Raw genomic sequence first — 18,819 nt, 5'->3', positions numbered from 1 at the left:
AGTCGTAAACCCAGCATCCTCTGATTTAGCACACACCCAGCTGCACACATGAAATGCTGTAACAAAATCCCAGCATGGAAAAAAAAAAAAAAAAAAAAAAAAGCCTTTACACTTTCACCTTAGCTACAAACGAAGCCAAATTTGGGGTATGGGGTGGTAATGAGGAGAGTTCCATAAACACAGAGGTTGATAAGAAATGGCCTTGTCAGTGTTGTGCATCAGGAGGGTCAGGAGTGCTAGCATGCCTCTCTGAATTATCTTCACAAGACAATCAGGTCAGCCCTTCATTAATTTTGCAAACCAGATTTGATCCAATTGGTGGATTTTTCACAGTAAATCAAACAACATCTACACTAGTGAATGGTGTTTTAAAAGGAAGTTGAGTTCTGCTGTGAGCTGGGGGAAGGAGAGGGATAAATGAGTCAAAAGTCAAATCCAGACTTCTCCTCTGACTTCTGAGTGTTGGTGGTGTGTGATACATTTCCGACAAGCCCTAGAGAGGTGGTTAGAGAGAATGCCCAGTAAGAGGAAAGATGTCAAAATTTTCCATTAAGCCTATAAATGAATAAATAAAGCCCTTAATTTCAAATGTATCTGTAGTTCACTTTTGCTCAGCAGAAAGAAAAAAATGTATTTATGCTTTTTATCTGTGAAGAACAATGATCTACTGGAGCAGAAGAGAACATGGCAAATGAGGAAAGAGGACTCTGAATGACGAAGACAGGGGAACAGAGCCAAAATAAAATGCAGGAAATGTGAGGAGAGGGTAGGCAAGAAGAGGAACAGAAATAATTGTGGAACTGAAATAATTGCAGATGGAATACTGTCTTTTTATTGTAACTTGTAGACTTTTCTTTTTTTAAGAAAAAAAAATGAGCAATGTAATCATGTGGTTTAGGATTATGGTAAACAGAGAGGCTGAAGGGAATAGCTGAGCAACATGCAGAGGAGGCAGCTGAAGATAAACAAGACACCATACTTCTCAAGCTCACAGGACAGAAACAAATGGGAAAAAAAATAAATACTTTTTAAGGTCTGTAGAGAATGAGAAGCATATCAGTGTGTAATGCCAGCAGAAAGACAGGCCTGTCTTTTTACCTGCACAACTAGAGGACCTCAGCTTAGTGGGTATTTCCTTCTCTCTTCACCACAGAGCAGCTGAAGGAATAGACTTAGTGCTGTAGGTCAGGGCAAGAACTGTTCTACCACTGTGATGAATCCTAATGTCTTCAAGGCCCTGAAGGCAAATTTGGTTTAGAATTGAAAAATAATGTGTGGAATACACCATTTTTCCTGGTACCCCAGGTTTAAGGAGATGGAGAAGAGCAAACCTATCTCCTTTGCCTGCCATTCAGCTCACCTTCAGCACACAGGTGTCTACTCACATGTATACGCACTGAGGCAAAGAGTACATTAGGCCACTCCAGTGCCTAACTCCAATATGAGTGTAATGGTGATATTTGTGAGATGGCGTGTTAGTGCTGGCACAGAACATTCACAAATTAACAGAAGTTTCTGCAGTGGTTTCTGCTACGGTCACAGAGTCAGAGAGTGGCTGAGGCTGGCAACCACCTCTGGGGATCATACACTCCAGCCCCACCACTCTGAGTTGCTTAGGGCCATTCCAGTTGTGTTCTGACTATCTCCAAGGATGGAGATTCCATAACCTTTCTGGACATGTTGTCCAGTGTTTGACCACTCTGAAAGTAAAATTATTTTTATTATGCTTAGGTGATAGCCCAGTCATCTTCCTCACCATTATATTTGGAAATAGCTTCCAGGGGAAGCGGCTCCAACACATTCCCAGGGGATGAGGTGAGGCTGAACAACCAGTTATTTCACAGATCCTCCTCCTTGCCCTTCTTGAAGACTTGCTTTCTTCCAGTACTTCTTGCAGATCACCACAACCTTTCAAAGATAACTGAGAGTGACCTCACAATGACACCAGCCAGCTCCCTCAACACCCATGGGTGCATCCTAGCAGGTCCTATGGACTTAAGCGTGTCCAGTTCATTTAAGTGCTCTCTCACCTGGTCATCTTCCACTGACAGTGAGTCTTTCTTGCTCCAGACTTTGTGTTTTTCAGTTTTTCATGCAGAAAATAATTTCTGACACTTGCTGCTAGAAAGTTTTAAAGTCTTTATTCATTCGGACAATAGAAGTGTCTATCAATGGCTGTCTTGGCACCACGCACTTATTACAGAGGAACAGAGTTTGCTGATCTTATGCAACCTAAAGAAGGAAGTTGGCAGTGGCTGAAAATCAAGAATACGCTGTATCTTGGGGGGAGTTTTAGTTTTACATTAAAACTCTGGTACCGTTTCAGTAAACTATTCCTATGCCTTTATGATTTTCCATTTTTATGCTATATGAAGGTTACATCAACAATGTTAGTTTAAAGGACAAAGGACTTAGTATTGGCTCAGTTTTGTTTCTCTGAAATCAATGGTGCCTTTAGCACCATTATTAAGCCAGTTTTTGTCACTTCTGCAAATTCCTTCAGACTGCAAGATTCAAAGCATTGCTCATCTCTGCTTGCATGTCCTTACACCTCAAAACAAGCTTATTTGCACCCACTGCACCTGATTCCTTTATATTCTCACCCTTATGAGCTTTCTTGCTTCTGCCCATGCCACATTGCCTCTCTCATTATGATCAAAGATATGGGACAATCTGCACTAGTGCTACAGTCTACCAGCATGTGAAAGCTGGAGACTAAGACCAAGTGCAGAAGTCAGAGGGGGAGACTAGGGTTAGAAACTTCTGAGAGAAAAATAGGAAAAATTAAATGGGGGAGCTGAGGCAGGGGGGAGAGTTCAGCTGAGGTAGGAGACTGACAGGGCATAGAGCATTGGCCTTGTAGAAGGGACAGCCACAGTGTCTGGAACAAGTGTATAAAGCCAGGGATGGGAAAGAAGCATATAAGTCCACTAGGTGAAGTTCTTGGCCAGCCCAAAAGCAAGTGGACAGCCTCTGCTTTGTCTTCCATTTTCAGTGTCTGGCAAGTGTGAAGACAAACCTGCTGCTTCCATCGTGTTCTCTGTTAGCTCAAACAAGAGGTTTGTTCTGTAGGCCTAAAAGTTCCAAGCTCAATTCCTTCCAAGCTTCCAATTCCTTCTGCACAAAAACACAAACCCTCCACGGCTATCTAAAGAACCAGAAAATGCAGATCCCAAGCTGAAAAATGACTATTAATGCAACCCAGAGCTCTCTGTGGTGGAGAGCACACTATCTCCTGTGGCTTCTTTTCCAAAGTTTTCCAAAACACTGCTGACCATTAGCCTGTGATCCTATTTTTATGCTTTAAGATTGAAATACTTCAGGAAAATACTTTCAAGAATGATGGATGCAATGCACAGGAACCTGTGGAGCTCCAGCATCTCAGCTTTTATCGAAAGATTCACTTTGTCTCTTTCACACCACATTGTCATGTACCACAGTCCTTTCTTTCTTCCTCACAGCCTCTCTTGCCTTGAGTATTGGAAACCAAAAGTTGACCTGAAAAGATGGAAGTACAATGCTAAGACATAGTATTACTGAGTTAGAGATCACCCAGACACTAGCATCCTGTACAGTCAGTATTGAAATCTATTAAAAACGAATAAAAGAAAAAATATGTATGTGTCTGCAGGTGTTTGCCTGAATTTACCATAAATACATGATTGTGTATTTATATTTCCATTACTGCATATGTACATATATGTACGGGGTGAATGTTTTTGCAGGCAAAATATTATATATTACCTTCCATTTAGCTAAATAACAGCAACATTCTCAACATTAAGGGGCTTCTCACAAATGCCTTGCATTTCCTGACCAGACTGTAGGAATACTTTTTGTGCTGGAGGTGCTTATCATACATTCATGAAAACCAAGTTTCTCCTCTGGAGAGCTCTAAGTCTGAGGAGTATTTTCTTGCCAGCACATGGCCATTTGGGTGCATCCATTTTGTGTCTGATACATGTGTTGAAGGGCAGAAACAAACAACCATGTGATATAAGCTTACAGATAGGCAAGCCGTCTCTGGCCTCTGGCCTCTGCAGGCAAGCACTGGGGAAAGTCTATTAGCACGTAATTGAAGTTAAGAAGTGTTTAAGTACTTCCTGGATATGAATCTGGCTATAATACTGAGTGAGGGAGACTTTTTTTCCCTCATGCTGATGGCTTACCGTTCTAGCAAACGCTTTCTTCACAGTTTTCTGTTGTAGCTTTGCTCTTTTCTTGAGTAATTTTGCATGCAAATAATGTATCCGTTTTATCTCAGCATCAGGATAGAACGAAGTTGACACAAGTATTTTAAATTGGGTCAGAAGGCCAGAGAATAACCCAGAAAATATTAAGAAGAAGATGATGATTCCAAGCTGGATCCATGTCGTGGAAAGATAGAGCTCTGGTTGAGGGATGCAGTTGTGCTTAAACAAGGAGATCTTGAAAGGATCGTTCTTTACAATAAACTCTCTCACCCCAATGATGAAGTTGTTCTCATTCCTCTGCACAAGAAAAGGTAAAAAAGAGAGCTGATTATAGAACAGGTTCCCTCCTTTTTTCATATTTCTCCTATTGGATATTCAGATTTCCAAAGGACCATTAATTGCTTAGTACATCCATTGTCTATGAAGGACTGCTCATAACAATATATTAGCTATTTTTAAAATGTTTCAGACTGCATTTTCACCATTTTTCTTGGCACATTGTTTGGACTGTTAAGAACTTACCTTCTTAGTGAATCCAGCAGAAAAAAAAAAAAAAAAAGAAGCTTATCTGGTTGTAGTGGCTTAATATTTTGTGGTTTTTATTTTGTATTTTTGTATTTTATATTAATATTTGAGCAACCTGGTCTAGTGGAAAGTGTCCATGCCCATGGCAGGGGGTTGGAACTAGATCTTTAAGGTTTCTTCCAACTCAAACCATTCTGTGATTCTACGGTTCTGTGAATACATTCCCACTCATGAATCTGCTCAGATCCTCTGTTAGAGGGTCATTCCTTCCTTTGCTCCTTCTGAGTAAAACAGCAGCATAGAGCATGTTCATTCCTTTGGTTGTGGCTCAGTGTTTGATCAGCAGTCCTTCTACATCCACCTACATAGGTGCTCTGACTACAAGGTTATCACACAAAGCCACCTCTCATGCGCTATTAGGTGCCTTTGCTCAGAACAGCTGATGTGTTGCACTGCTTGTAGACTGAAATGCTGAATGAGAGGGACTAAATATTGCTGCTGGGACCAGTATTTCATACTGGCAGGTGGCTTTCTGCCCAGTGAGTAGGAACCCTGAGTCGTCCAGCCCTCTTCTCTGACCATATCTGGGGGATACATAGCTCTTCCCTGTGGCTTCTCTAACCGCCTCACAGAGGCCATGTACTTTTATTAGGAAATTGTTAGATAAACCAGGACCCAAAAATATGCCGCCCATGTGTTTCTGGTGGAAAAGTAAGGGGAAATAGGCCATGTCCTTTTCCAATCTATCTCATTCCTTTGCATTCCTTAACTAAACCAATGTATAAGCAAAGAAAAACTGCATTAGGAACTCAATATGAAGCAGAGTACAAATACGTGCAGATCTTAACTCTTCATACCTATAATAAATATCTCAGGACACTGCTGAGTCTGTCCTGCTCACCCAGGCAGCTTTTTAGGCTCTTCCTCTGAGATCAGTAACCCTGGGGCTTGTTATAACAAATCTGTGAAGATCAAATTTTATTTTTCCATGTGACTAGCTTTCAATGGGGAACTAGAAACTATCTGATGATGGCATAATTGTCTGGGTTTGGAGACAGTCAAGCAGTTCTCCACATGAGTGAACACTGCACATAAAGCAAATTCATGGTACAGAACTCATGAATCAGCCCGGCAGGGTCAGGATCCAACCCTACAGCAATGAGTGGTAGGACTCAGTTCCTTCTTAGCCCTGACTGGGATCACACTCAAGGCTTTTCATGATAATGGACTGTCCTCCAGGTAAGGACAGAAACACAGGCAAAAACACATACAGAATACATAGAAGATAGCTGAGGCTACAGTAAGTTGCTTAAGGCTCTATTCAGTTGGTTTGAATACCTCCATGGATGGAGACTACAACCTCTCTCAATCTGGTCAAGTGTCTGATCACCTGTACAATAAAAAGCTTTATTCTTACTTTGAAATGGAATTTCCTTTAATTTGTGCACATTGCTTCTTGTTCTTTCACCGGGCACCACTGAGAAAAGCCTAGCTCCCTCTTCTTTACACTCAAACTCCATTAAGTATTTACACACATGGATAAGTTGCTCCTGAGCCTCCCCTTCTGCAGGCTGAGCAGACCCAGCTCTCTTGGCCTGTCCTCGTATCACAGATGCTCCAGTCCTTTAATCATCTTCATGACTCTTAAATCACTCCAGTATATGCATGTTTCTCTTGTACTGGGGAGCCCAGCACTGTTCACAGCACTCCAGAAGGGTCTTACCAGGGCTGAGCTGAGGTAAAGGACCACCTCCCTCAACCTGATGGCAGCACTCTGTAATGCAGAACAGGATAGCCCTTTCTTTGCCACAGGGGCACATTATGAGCTTGTGGTCAACTTGGTGCCCACTAGGACACCCAGGGACGTTTTCTGCAAAGCTACTTCCCAGCCAGTCGGCCCTCAGTATGTATTAGTGCATGGGGTTGTTCCTTCACCAAGGAATACAAGACATGGCATTTGCCTTTGCTGAATTTTGTGAGGTCCATGTTGGCCCATTTTTCTAGCCTTTCCAGAAGTGGCAGCAGAGCCATTCCTCAGAGTTTAATATTATCTGCAGATATCTGTGACTACGCTTTGTCCCTCCATTAAGGTCATTAATGAAGAGGTTTAACAGTATAGGTCCCAGTATCATCCTCTGGGGAACACCACTGGTGACTTTGTACCATTAACTGGAAACTTGAGCCCAGAAGTTCAGCCAGTTTTCAGTCCACCTGACTCACTATCCACTTATCTACAGCATGCTTCATCAGTTTGTCAGTGAGGGTGTTGTGAAAGACAGTGTTGAAAACATTACTAAATGCATAATACGCTGTTCTTTGCTGCTCCAGACTTCCCTCTGGTCTCAGAGGCCTGGGACTGGTGAAGGTCCTCCCACTAAAGGCAGAGCTGAAGAAGGCATTGAGTACCTTGGCCTTTCTCATGCCCTTTGTTACCAGGATCCCTACTGCACTTAGTGGTGGGACCACATTTCCCCTACGCTTTCTTTCACTGCTGGTAGACCCATAAATCCTTCATGCTGCCCTTCACCTGCCTTACCTCTTTCAGCTTCAGGTGAGCTTTGGCTTTCCTGACCCCATCCCTGCACACTCAGACAGTGTCTCTGTATTACGCTTGGGTCCCCTGCCCCTGTTTCCACATCCTCTATGCTTCTTTTATGCATTAGAGTTTTGTCAGGAGCTTGATTACCTGCTTGTCAGGATGGACCTTTCTTGAGCTTGGAGGAGGTGAATTTTGAATATCAATGAGCTCTCCTGGACCCTTCTTCTCTCAAGGAACATATCCCAGGAGATCAGGCCCATTTCCCACATCTGGTTTGGAGTTGCTAGAGCACAGCTGCTGTGTAGCAGCAGGGTTTGTGTGAAGGGTAAAGCCCCCTTGGCATGCATAGCAATCTGCCCTTACAATGTATCTCACATTAGACTGACTGAGGAAGTGATGTGAGCTTTTCTGCTTTGCATGGTCATCTGACCTCTTCAGGTTGGGTCTGACCTACACATGCTGATCAAAGAGGTACAGTCAATCCAATGGTTTTGCACCTACTTTCTTTAAAGTCTGGGTATCAATTAGAAGATGGCAATCTCTGCCCTTTAGGAAGCAAGTGTTTTTCCACTGTCACAACCTGGGAACTTTTGTCTTATGTCTGCCATACAGATTCTGAATTTCTCCACTATTTGTTAATGTAAAATTGTTCAATAATTTAAATTTTATCCCATGGGAATGTTTGATATTTTGATATGTCATAAAAATATCAATGTCTGAGTTATGCCAGAATCTGGCCAAAGACCTGACTTCATTTCAGCTCATTTCAGCAGGTCACATTTGCCTGAAGTGCTCTCATGTCTTGAGCTTCCTTCTGCTTCATGGTTCAGTCCCAGCCAGATGAACACACCAGGACAAATAGTCTGCCACAACACAGAAAGCAAAGCCTGGAACGGTTTAGCTGTGTGTCATAGAAAAAGTGGTCTGTGTGAGGAAGCCAGCTCAGAGACACAAAATATCACATATGCAAAAGTGAGGAAGAGACTCTCTCTGCCAATGGCCTGTTCTGCTAACTTGTAATTTTGAGCAATGCCCTTATTTCATTGAGAACCTTAGGAATCTTACTTTCTGGATCTGCTTTTGGCAGATGAATTTTGGGGGGATGGGGAGAAATGAGAATAAATCCTTGTTATTATGAGGTCTAAGAGGAGGTAGTAGAATGTTACGTAAGAAAAGATTGATAGAATAAAAATATATATCACATTGTATTATGTATATGCCTTTGGGAAATGCTTTAAACCTGAACTTCCAAGCTCTCAAAGGGGGCAGCTTTCCTGTGCCCACACAGCACCACACACGTCACCCACTCTAGTGCTGGAATTTCCTGCTGGAGGTATTTAGAGCTGGACCAGACAAGATCCTGAGCAATCTGATCTGACTCTGAGGCTGGCCCTGTTTTGAGCAGGAGGTTGGTCTACATGGCCTCCAGATGTCCCTTCCAACCTAATTATGGTTCTCTGTGCCACTGCTGTTCCTGCTAGAAAAATCTTCAGATTCGGCAATACGTTATTATTTTGTGCGTATGCAACCATGCCTTCTGAAATGATGATCTCTTCACATCGCTCAGCTAAGGAAAGGCAGGCATCTCTTACATCGGTGCTACAGTGGTATTTTGACTTTGAAAATGGTACTTCAAAAATATCTGCATTGCAAGCTTCCAATTTTATGTTTCTGGTCTTCTCCACACATATATAAATATTAAATCCATTCTTCCCATATTAACCATTCTCTAGAAATATGATGACACTTTCAAGAGTGCAGAGACTTGTCTGGTTGTATACAATATACATATCTATAAAGGCAATGGCTCTTTTTGAAACAATTTATGAATTACAGTGTCATGGAAGAAATGACAGTTCTTTGGCTCTGCTTTTGCTTCTGCAGCTGCTGAAAACGAAGGAGAAATTTTCAACACTAAGCTAAACTGAGAAATACAAAGTACTGATAAGTACTTACTTGCTGAAAGAGGCTGAGCTCAATCTCCAGATCTGGTAATTCTTGGAGATGTTTATTCACAGAAATAATTAGCCAATAAAACAAATAATCTACTGCAGCAAACAGAAGCCAGATGCAAAGATGAACAATTACAGGGAGAAAAAAATACTGCATGTGTTTTCTCTCCTTCCTTGTGAGGCAGAAAGATGGAATTATCACATAATCTTTTCTTTCTTTTTTGCTAAGTGGCAGAAGGCCTGGTCTTTGCTGTTGCTTTTGAAGCTCATCAAATGCAATGAACTGTTTTGTGATATAAGTATTCTTAAACTTGACACCATGAGAGCCCACAAATTTTTTGATAAAAAGGGCAGTTCCAAAAGAAACTAGAAAAATCCCTACTATAGGCAATACTTTCTGGCCTATATAGGGCAATATAGTCAGCATAAAAGATATCTGGTTAGCAACTCTTTGGATTTCTTGTTTTGTGTCATTTAGCTCTTGTTTCAATGCATCATCTGAAATTGAATAAGATGGTGTAAACTCATGATTTAGCAACAGTATATCTTTAGGCAGTTCAGTGGAACGCTTGGCCTCCTCATAAATCCATTTTATTGCCTCAACATAATATTTTATCAAGTCAAATTGCTCAAACTCTAAATGGCAGGTTATACTGTCTGCCAGAACCTTCAGGTTGTGAAAAATATTTTGGATATTGCCAGCCACCACGACACCCGTACCAGCAGTAATAAGGGCGTTTCTTCCTTCTCGCAGCCCACAGGAGAGAAGGAACAGGGCGCTGAAGCAGCGCAGGTGCTTGAAACAGCAGAGCGCGACAGAAAGTGAGATCCAGATGAGGCCAGAAATCAGTAAGGGACCCAGAGGCTGGTGAGCCAGGGAGAAGCGGATGCCAAGGAAGAAGAGAAGGCTTGAAAGGAAGCCAACTGCAGAGCAAACAGCAAAAAGCTGCATCAGATACTTCCAGCCTGGCTTCCTTTCTGATACAAAAACTCTCCAGACATTCTGGGCTGTTGAGACAAGTGCTCGCATCTCCTTCTGGTAGTGCCTGACACTGTAGTGGCTGAAACTGGAAAGAAAGGAAAACAAAAATATTGTTAGTTACAGGGTGACTCTATAGACAATAACATGCATTTAACTGACTGACTGCTTCAAGTTACAAAAAATGCAGGTCTGACACGTGGGGGCTGAGCTGCCCCGCGTGAGTCCCAAATCTTAGTCCTCAGTGTCATGTATATAAATACATAAGAGATGATTATAAAAGTTATTCTATCTTTTCAAAGTGTTTTTGTCATTTTAGGTTACCTAGCCTACCTCAGCCCTCAGTGCTTCCCCTCAAATGCTTGCTTTGCTTTACAGCGGCACCAGAAAGGCAGAAAGGGGAGCGTGGAAACTCCCCATAGGAGTCTCCCCATAAAACCCCATGCAGGGCAGTGTGGCTTGAACCTTTGGGGAGCAGCAAAATGGGGGGAGCAGCATATGAACGCTGCCCAGGGACAGGGAATGAAGGTCTCCTTCGTCTGGAGGTAGGTCAGTACAGAGGGAAAAAAGTGTCTCAGAGGCATCATTCCTTCATTGGGTCTCTCCTGGGATAGCACAGCTACGAATTGACCCATATACATGGTTAACTCTAATTGCTCGTTCTTGTCACTTTTTTCCTTGCCTACCAGCATGCCCATACTGGAAACTAATTCAGTTTGATTGGAGACAGTATTTGCCCCATGCTCGCATCTTTCCTTCTTCTTTTACAATATATTTATAGGGCAATTTTTCTTTCCAAAGAAGCTAGAGTAATTTGTATGCATATTAGCCTTTTAACATACTAGAACAAATAAAATACTAATTAAATAAAATAAACTGTTGCAATTTTGCCCTGTAATAAGGAACAGTTGTCTTCGCAAATACATCCTGAAGATATTACTTTGTCTTTTGTTTAGCTTGAACACAGCAGGTAGCCAGGAACTAAACTATTATTTAATACACATACTGTGTTTTCCTGGCATTTGACTTCATGAATTGTGCTAGCATTCACTGTACCATTTCCCCCTTCCTCTCTTTATTGTTATTTATTTGTTTTGTTTTGTTGTTATTGTCAGATCTGCATGCGACAGGAGGGGAGAGTGACTGGACCAGGCAGATCCTCCTGAGTGCTGAGGGCTATCCTGGAAGATGCTGTGTGGGGGTTTTGGTGCTTAATAGCTTCTGCAGGGGTTGAAGGTAGGCAGCAGTAGAGTGGGCTCAGTCCCTGGCACTGCCACTGCTTGGGAAGGCTGAGGAAATTGCTTCCTTCCAGGGCTTTGGCTGTAAATAACAGCAATTAGCAGCTCCTTCACAGGAGACAAATTAGTTAATTAATGTCCACAAAGTACTCAGGCAGCTGTAGGTAGAAGTCACCACGTCTTTGGGAAAGCGGTGCAGGTAACGTGGTGAGGAGAGGTAGCACACAAGACACTGGACTACGACTGTGCAGGATCCTTAAACGCTGCCTGCTGCTGCAACTTCTTGTAGGTCAAAGGAAAGTAACCCTTGACAGTGAATAGACCTGGAGTTCTGTTCTTGATTTAACAGGTCTTAAAAATCAACTGCAAAAACCCTAGCATTTACATAACGTTATGCAAAGACTTCTGTGTGAGAAAATCACACATTTTGAGTTTTGTTTTGCAGCACTGATTTCACAGCTGTTCTCAAGCATAGTTTCTTCATGGTCTTGTGTGTTTGTATGTATGGTTATTGTTTATTCCTGTCAATGTTTATAAGCATATGGTAAATAGGCTGCAAATTGTGACGGAGTTTGGCATGACTGCTTCTAAGAACTGACAAAAAAGAGTCAAGAACAAAGCTGCAGAATTAACAAAAGCCATACTGGTCGACCAGGAAGCTGGAGACTTGCAAAAGATGGATAGAATTTGAAAATATTCAAAAAACCTCCTTTACTAGACAGATTTAGTGCTGTTACACGCTTGCATAGGGGATGACTGCACTACTCAGCAAACACGTGGCAGGTTTGTCCCTAACCTGCCTGAACCCAAAGTTTTAATGCAGACAAAGCATCATAAGGAGCCACTGATTTTTGGAGCTAGATGCTCAGGTGCCTCTGCATGATCACTGAAGGCTGGAAATTTTCCTGACCCCTGCAGAGCCAATTCCTGAGCTCAGTAACTACAGGTTCAGAGTCCTGACTCTCAGCACACATCTCCTGGCTTTTCTGGTACCTCTGTTTCCCCCCTAAGACATCAGCAACAGAAGTAGATAGTAAGCACAGACGAACACAGCGGATGAAAACTGGAGGCCTAAAAAATTGTGGAGACCAAAAATTCTTGTATCAGCATGCACTTAAACAGCTGTGAGTGCTTTGGAAGGGGAAATAACATCCTGGCTCAGAGTTAGAAATAAAATCTTTTGCTCAGCTAAAGAGGCTAATTCAGTGCTTAAAGAAAGAATAAACTTTGAGAGCCTTCTGGAATGATTCCTTTTGAAAACATAACTCACAAAAGCTCTCCAGAAGCTGCTAGGTGTAGATACAAATTCCAGCAGGAGAGTGACAAGAAAAAAAAAATCCATTGCAGTCTGAAGCAAAGCATTTTTTCTTCTGTCCCGTAACATGTTCTAATGTGGCAGCTGCTACCATTATTAATGTAGCATAAAGAAAGTACGAGTCTTGGAAAACAGTTTCTTGCTCTTAAGTGTCAGGGTCTTTCCACCATAGTTTCTTGTGATGTACACCACAGAGGGGAGCTGGAAAGCCCTAGCTCTGCCTTTGAATCTGATTTTTCTGTAGGGCCCATGGAAAACCTCTCCGAGCCTTAGTTTCCCTTTCTAGGAAATGCTTACTCAGATCTGGAAGCATGATGTTCATCTACCATATGGCATGCTGGCGGGAGTAATTATCAGAACAAATTCTTTCCAGCAAGGAGTTTGGTCCATACTTCTTAAGGCTTGTAACGTACTGAGATTAATGCAATATAATTAAGAGATGTTTTTTTCTAGTTTTATTTTAAAATTAAAGAGGGAAATTTTAAAGAGCTTTTAAGATCATACTTACTATATTTCAGATACAGGCTACAGTTTTTAAGTAAGTAGAAGATAAGTGCATAGCATTGAGAGTCCCTAGAAAATGTATTTCCAGCTCACCCGTAAGCTTTCTGTTAGAGCTGTGTCATTTTCATACAGCACTTGTTCACATCATGTATGATTTGTTCCCCTGCCTGCTATGGATACTTCTCCATCATCATTGTCCAAGCAGTACGGCCATCTTCACTGCCAGTTTGGTTCTGCTCTAGCCCCTTGCGCTGCCTATTGCTTGCTACAGTTACATAAGCAATCCTCATATTTGCAGGGAATATTTCTGAAACTCTCTCTCCTGCTTGATTAGAGGTGATTACTGGATGTAAATCTCCAGTATATGGATTATCCACCAATGCAAACCCTTATCCAATTTTTAATATAATAGAAGAAGTGTCTTTCTCCTAAAAATGTATAGATGGGATTTAGTAATTTAAAGAAAAAAAAATGGGATTTACTATTTTAAGATGGGATTTACTAAGATTGGATTTACTAATTAAAAAAAAAAAAAAAAAAAGAATGGGATTTATGAATTTATTAGCGTTCATGAAGCATCTTGGATGGTTGATACAAATTATAAGTGAAGGTAGACAGTAGGGACGCAGCTGATTTGGCAAAGCATGACAAACAGAGTCACATCTTTAAGCCTTCTTCCTATTTTGACACAGACCTGACTTGGACAAACCCTGGGGACCACAGGTCACATTGATTTAGGACTGATTACCCCATTTTTGCACCCTCGCATGGAGTCTGCTGAACTTTTTGCTGGGCAGCCCATTACTTGAGCAGAGCTCAGGAGGAGCATGGACACATGGCAGGCCCTGTGCCCTGCACCGTGCACTGACCTTCATGAAAATTACAAGTCTCATCATGAACCCAAAGAGCCACTAGGCGAAATGGGAAACATATCCTGCTGATGGTAAAGCTTCAGCTACACGGTGATCTTTGCCTCATAAATCCGATTTGGATTTTATACAAGAATTAAGGAAGAGAAAGCACACAATAAGAATATAAAAACAAATATTTCCTTTTTTGGCTGTTTCAGCAGCCTGCTTTCCCAGCCTGGATCAGTTACATCGAAATGCGAGAGATTTACTTCCCTTTTTTAGATACATTGGAAAAATACAATGGTGAATTGCAGTTTAGTAAGAGACAAAAATACCAGAGGGAGACCCACATTATTTCTTTTGGTCAATGTAGGGCATTCAGCAAAGAAATAAAAGCCCAATCAAAAATCCATCATCATTAAGGCAACTATCCCAGGGCTGTGCACAGTGCTGTGAGGCTTTGTTAGACCCCTGTCATTGCTTGCGTTCACATTCTTTGCTTTTGACTGCAGAGGGAAGGAGAGTAAATGGTATAAAACACAATAAATGTATACAAGGACTAAAATATATATATATTATGTAATATATATTATATATAAAATAGAAAAATAGAAAATCAGAATACTAGACAACACAGCAACAGAAATACAATAATTTACATACATGCAAAAAACTACCACCACCATTAACAACAACAAAATATAACAACCCAAGTAAAAATAATAACTGATCAAGATCTCTTTTTTTCTTCTTTTAAATATTGTCTCAGGAAATTTCTGGACATCGCAAGATATTATCAAGTCTTTAGGATGCTACAAGTCAGTTAGATCTCATCTAATATCAGATATCTATACTGTAATGTCAACATCTTAGCTACCTGTCTTTACGTCAATCAGGAGGAAAGTGCAGCTTCCCAGGGACATACTTCAGACCAGTTTTAGAATTTCATCCTTGCATGAGATTAATTGCATCCTATGAGAGCTTTTGCTCTATATTTACTATGAAAAGACTCTGGATTGCTCAGAGACACCTATTCAAAGTCGGGTGAGATGAACTTCCCTCTAAGTGTCTCCATTGTAGGCACAAGTACTCAGAACAGGACACAATGAACATGCCATGGGCACATGTAGAAACTGGCCAGCTATGGAAAGAACACAGAACAAGAAGCCACTTTTCTCATACTGCTGTGGATAGTGTTATGTTTTTAGGTTCTGATAGAACAGACCCACAGATGTCCTTCATTTAAAGTACCAGCAGGAGTGGGGGCACAGTTTCAGAAACTCAAATGGTAGTTTGCATATTGACAAAAACTACTCTGAAAAACATAGAAAATGCCACTGTTACGGAACATTACATTGCCCCTTTTCCTACATATAATATCTCTATACATAATTTTGGGAGAGCCTAGGGCTAGATTGTTTTAAGAGCGTTAGGAAAAGTCCAATCAGTAAGGTGATAACAAGTAACTTAAGGCAAGTTCCTCTACTTTAGAAGAGCTAACTCAGTCCAGGTTTAGTATCCACAGTTACTTGATATGAACCCTAAAGTGGGCAATACTGGTGGTAGGTGGATGGTTGGACTATGTGACCTTAGAGGTCTTTTCCAACCTTAATGATTCTATGATTCTATAAAGTGTTACTTACGGGCCTTCCTGTAAAGCGCATGGAGGATCTTCACAGTGCTGTGTCTCGCGATTTTGGTGAGGAAAAAAGATGGGCACTAATAAAAATTTCACGAGTAATTTGTTTTCCATACCCTCCCTCAATGAGTCAGGCACGTCACAATTTTGAAATAATGGTGGTTTTGACAAGGATTCATGAGGAAGTAACTTATGCACAAGACCAAAATTGGTATTTAATTTGCAACTGCCAGTTTCTACCTTTTTTTTTTTTTTTTTTTTTTTTCTGGCAGAGTAGTAGATATCAGCAAATGAGTTCTGGCCCCAGATTTCAGTGACTTAAATTTATGTTGAATAATGCCTTAGGTCTGGAACATCTAAGCTATTTTGGTGCTTCCCATTGAAACTAGTAGCAATTCAGTGCCCAAAGAACTTTGAAGTTCTAATCATTTTTACCCTACAAATGTTCATACTGATATTTGTATAAATATTTCTGTAGTCAATCTGTCAGAATCTGGCTCTTATAATGGTACCTGCCTTAAACATCCAACACAGATACTCAGATTATGTGAAGTCATATTAAAATATGACTTTTTTACATGTTTTTAGAATTGTATTTCAGTGTTTTTCAGTGAAGGATAGAATAGCACCAGATATTGACACGGCATTTGCATTTTCAAAATCATCTACAGGTATTCACTAATTCTTGTGACACCCCTAGTCCAGCAAGCACCTTTTGTATGTTTTAGGAAACACCTTGTTATTAATATTTATTACCTTTATCATGGAAGACCTTTGAGGGCTCGTCCTGAATAGGGATTGCCACTGTACAAATACACAACACAGGAAGTGTCCAGGTCACAGTCTAGGTCTGGCAGGAAACAACAGCATGATGAGCAGTGGTCACAGCTTACAAGACACTTAGCAATTGCAGGGCTTAAATATTTTTTTTAAAATAGATATCCCAAGGAGGATAGGAAAGCAGAACTTTGTCAACACCCACAGCATATCGAAAATATCTAGAACTTTATTTAACAAGAAATTCCAACTTAATTTTAGTCTGTGGGGATCAAATGACTGGTGGCTTAGTTATTGGTAGGAAAGAGAAAAAAGAAGCATAATGCTGATTGGGAAAGTTACTTTGGGACTGCTAGGAAGGACATGGTGTGCTTAAAAAGATGTCATCAAGTTTGGGGTCATTTAGCATAAAAAATATTTGTAATTTTAAAAAATATAATCTTTATTAACCAAGAGTTTAATTCAAATATTTTCTTCTAGTTTGGGCTGCTTAACAGAATCACACCCCAGGTCTGCTCTGTTCCCAGCATGGAGCCTTTCTCACTAGAGAGTAACCCTTTCCTCTGTCTGGAGTGGCAGCATGGGTCATCTACATTAGGGATTGTGTCTACAGTGACAGTCAGGTGTAGATGTCCATCTGCATCCAGCTCCAGACTCGAGTCCCACTTTCAATGCCAGCACCTGTGACTTGGGGTGGGAATTAGCTGCAGAACGTCACTGATGGAAAAACATAAACCCTACTGTGGTGCTTTTGTACAGGTTTACCCTGGCCTTCCTGTAATGACGAACTGGATACAAGTGAGGCTGAGCATTTTGCAGCCCACTCTAAGATCTGTTTATTGGACATAGGTAGTTAAGTGTTACCTAAATACTATTTAATTCACCTACCTCTGGTTTTGGCTCTTGATTTTCTTGATCTTCTTCTATGGCTCTTGATACTATAGAAACAGCCAAAAAAGAGGTCACCATGAGCACTCTCATGAGCCATATCAGCCACATAAGACACACAAACTGTGTTACACTAACAACCGTGGCAAGACTATCCTGACCACTGGTATGGCTGGGGTCAATGGGAATGCTTGTGTAGCACAGTTATGTAAACAGCTTATACAAAGGAATCTGTGATAGCCTAAACAATGTTCTCCTCTGGGACATCAAAAAGCTATCAGCAGATGACAGTTATATAGCTATTTACAGTTCACCAGCTACCCAAAACATGCCTAGCTTTGTTTTTGGGCCCTCATGTATCTCACATCAGCCTGTCAATCATGCAATTGGCATGGAGTCTCAATGTCATAAATAGAGTGCCCCAACACCATCTCAGAGTAGCTCTTGTTCGCTGGCCCAGGGGTGCTGTCTGACAAAGGAGACATCTGGCGTTGTGATGGAGAACATGAGAGGTCAACAACTTTCCCAACTGTTTCTTATTGGTGGGTAAAAATAATTGTTAATGGTACTGTGCTTTGCCTATACAACAAGTGGGCTTTTCCCTTTTGCTCGTGCTTAAATTGCTCACATCCCACTCATGCTTGATTATACTGATAACCAATGTGTGTAGTTATAATAAAATCCATCCAAAGTTGATCTGTGGTCTTCTGCCATCTTATTGTCTGATATCTAAAGAACCCTTGTCCTGTGACAACAGCCCAAATGACGGGATGGAGTGCACTCTCAGTAAGTTCATGGATGATATCAAAATATTATTACTTTAGCAGCTTCAAGATCCTAAAGAGCAGGTGTAATCAGTTTGTCTTCCAGGAGTTTATCTGCATAAAGGAGCACAGAGTAATTTAGGGACTTGATGTTGGCAGCTTAAATACCCTACAGCTTTTATAACTTGCATAAGCTGACATATGATCTCTTACTTTTGCAAGACAGTAGTTTCCCTGCAGAGAAATGATAAGCTCATTTATCAGATGTGGCAAATGAATTTACTTCTTGCTCATGGTACCGAGAGCAAAAATGGTGAGAACTGCTAATTTGTGACCAAACATGAAATGAGCTAAAAAAGTGGGAGAGATTTCATTATCATACTGAAACAGGAATACGATATACAGCAGAGACTTTGATAACTTCTGATTCATTCAGTAGCTAAATAAGATCATATTTCTTAAAAATTTCTGGAAAATTTGTAAAAAAAATAAAATATTTAGCTTTAATCAAACCTTAGGCAACTTTAAATTTTACTTCAAGTGAACTATGGTTTTCAGCAGACACTACGGTTTTGTATGCCTATTTGTGTGTATCAGAGAGAAAGAAAGAAGATCCTTCTGGACACTCATCCTCTCCTCTTGAAACGGGTCATCA

General features: G+C 40.9%; 1 protein-coding gene across 1 annotated transcript; it reads right to left on the bottom strand.

The window, feature by feature from the left end:
• Positions 1-496: 496 nt before the first annotated feature.
• DCSTAMP (dendrocyte expressed seven transmembrane protein) lies at positions 497-16,409 on the bottom strand. The gene is made up of 4 exons (XM_013179936.3): positions 15,740-16,409; positions 9,214-10,276; positions 4,170-4,490; positions 497-3,498 (listed from the first exon to the last, which is right to left on the bottom strand). Exons 1-4 carry the CDS (start codon positions 15,847-15,849, stop codon positions 3,415-3,417), a joined length of 1,578 nt encoding a protein of 525 aa, XP_013035390.2. The 5' UTR covers positions 15,850-16,409; the 3' UTR covers positions 497-3,414.
• Between the last annotated feature and the right edge of the window lie 2,410 nt (positions 16,410-18,819).

This window comes from Anser cygnoides, chromosome 2, assembly GCF_040182565.1.
Source record: "Anser cygnoides isolate HZ-2024a breed goose chromosome 2, Taihu_goose_T2T_genome, whole genome shotgun sequence".
NCBI lineage: Eukaryota > Metazoa > Chordata > Aves > Anseriformes > Anatidae > Anser > Anser cygnoides.
Note: the sequence above shows the minus strand (reverse complement) of the source record. Positions and strands in the feature narration are given on the sequence as shown.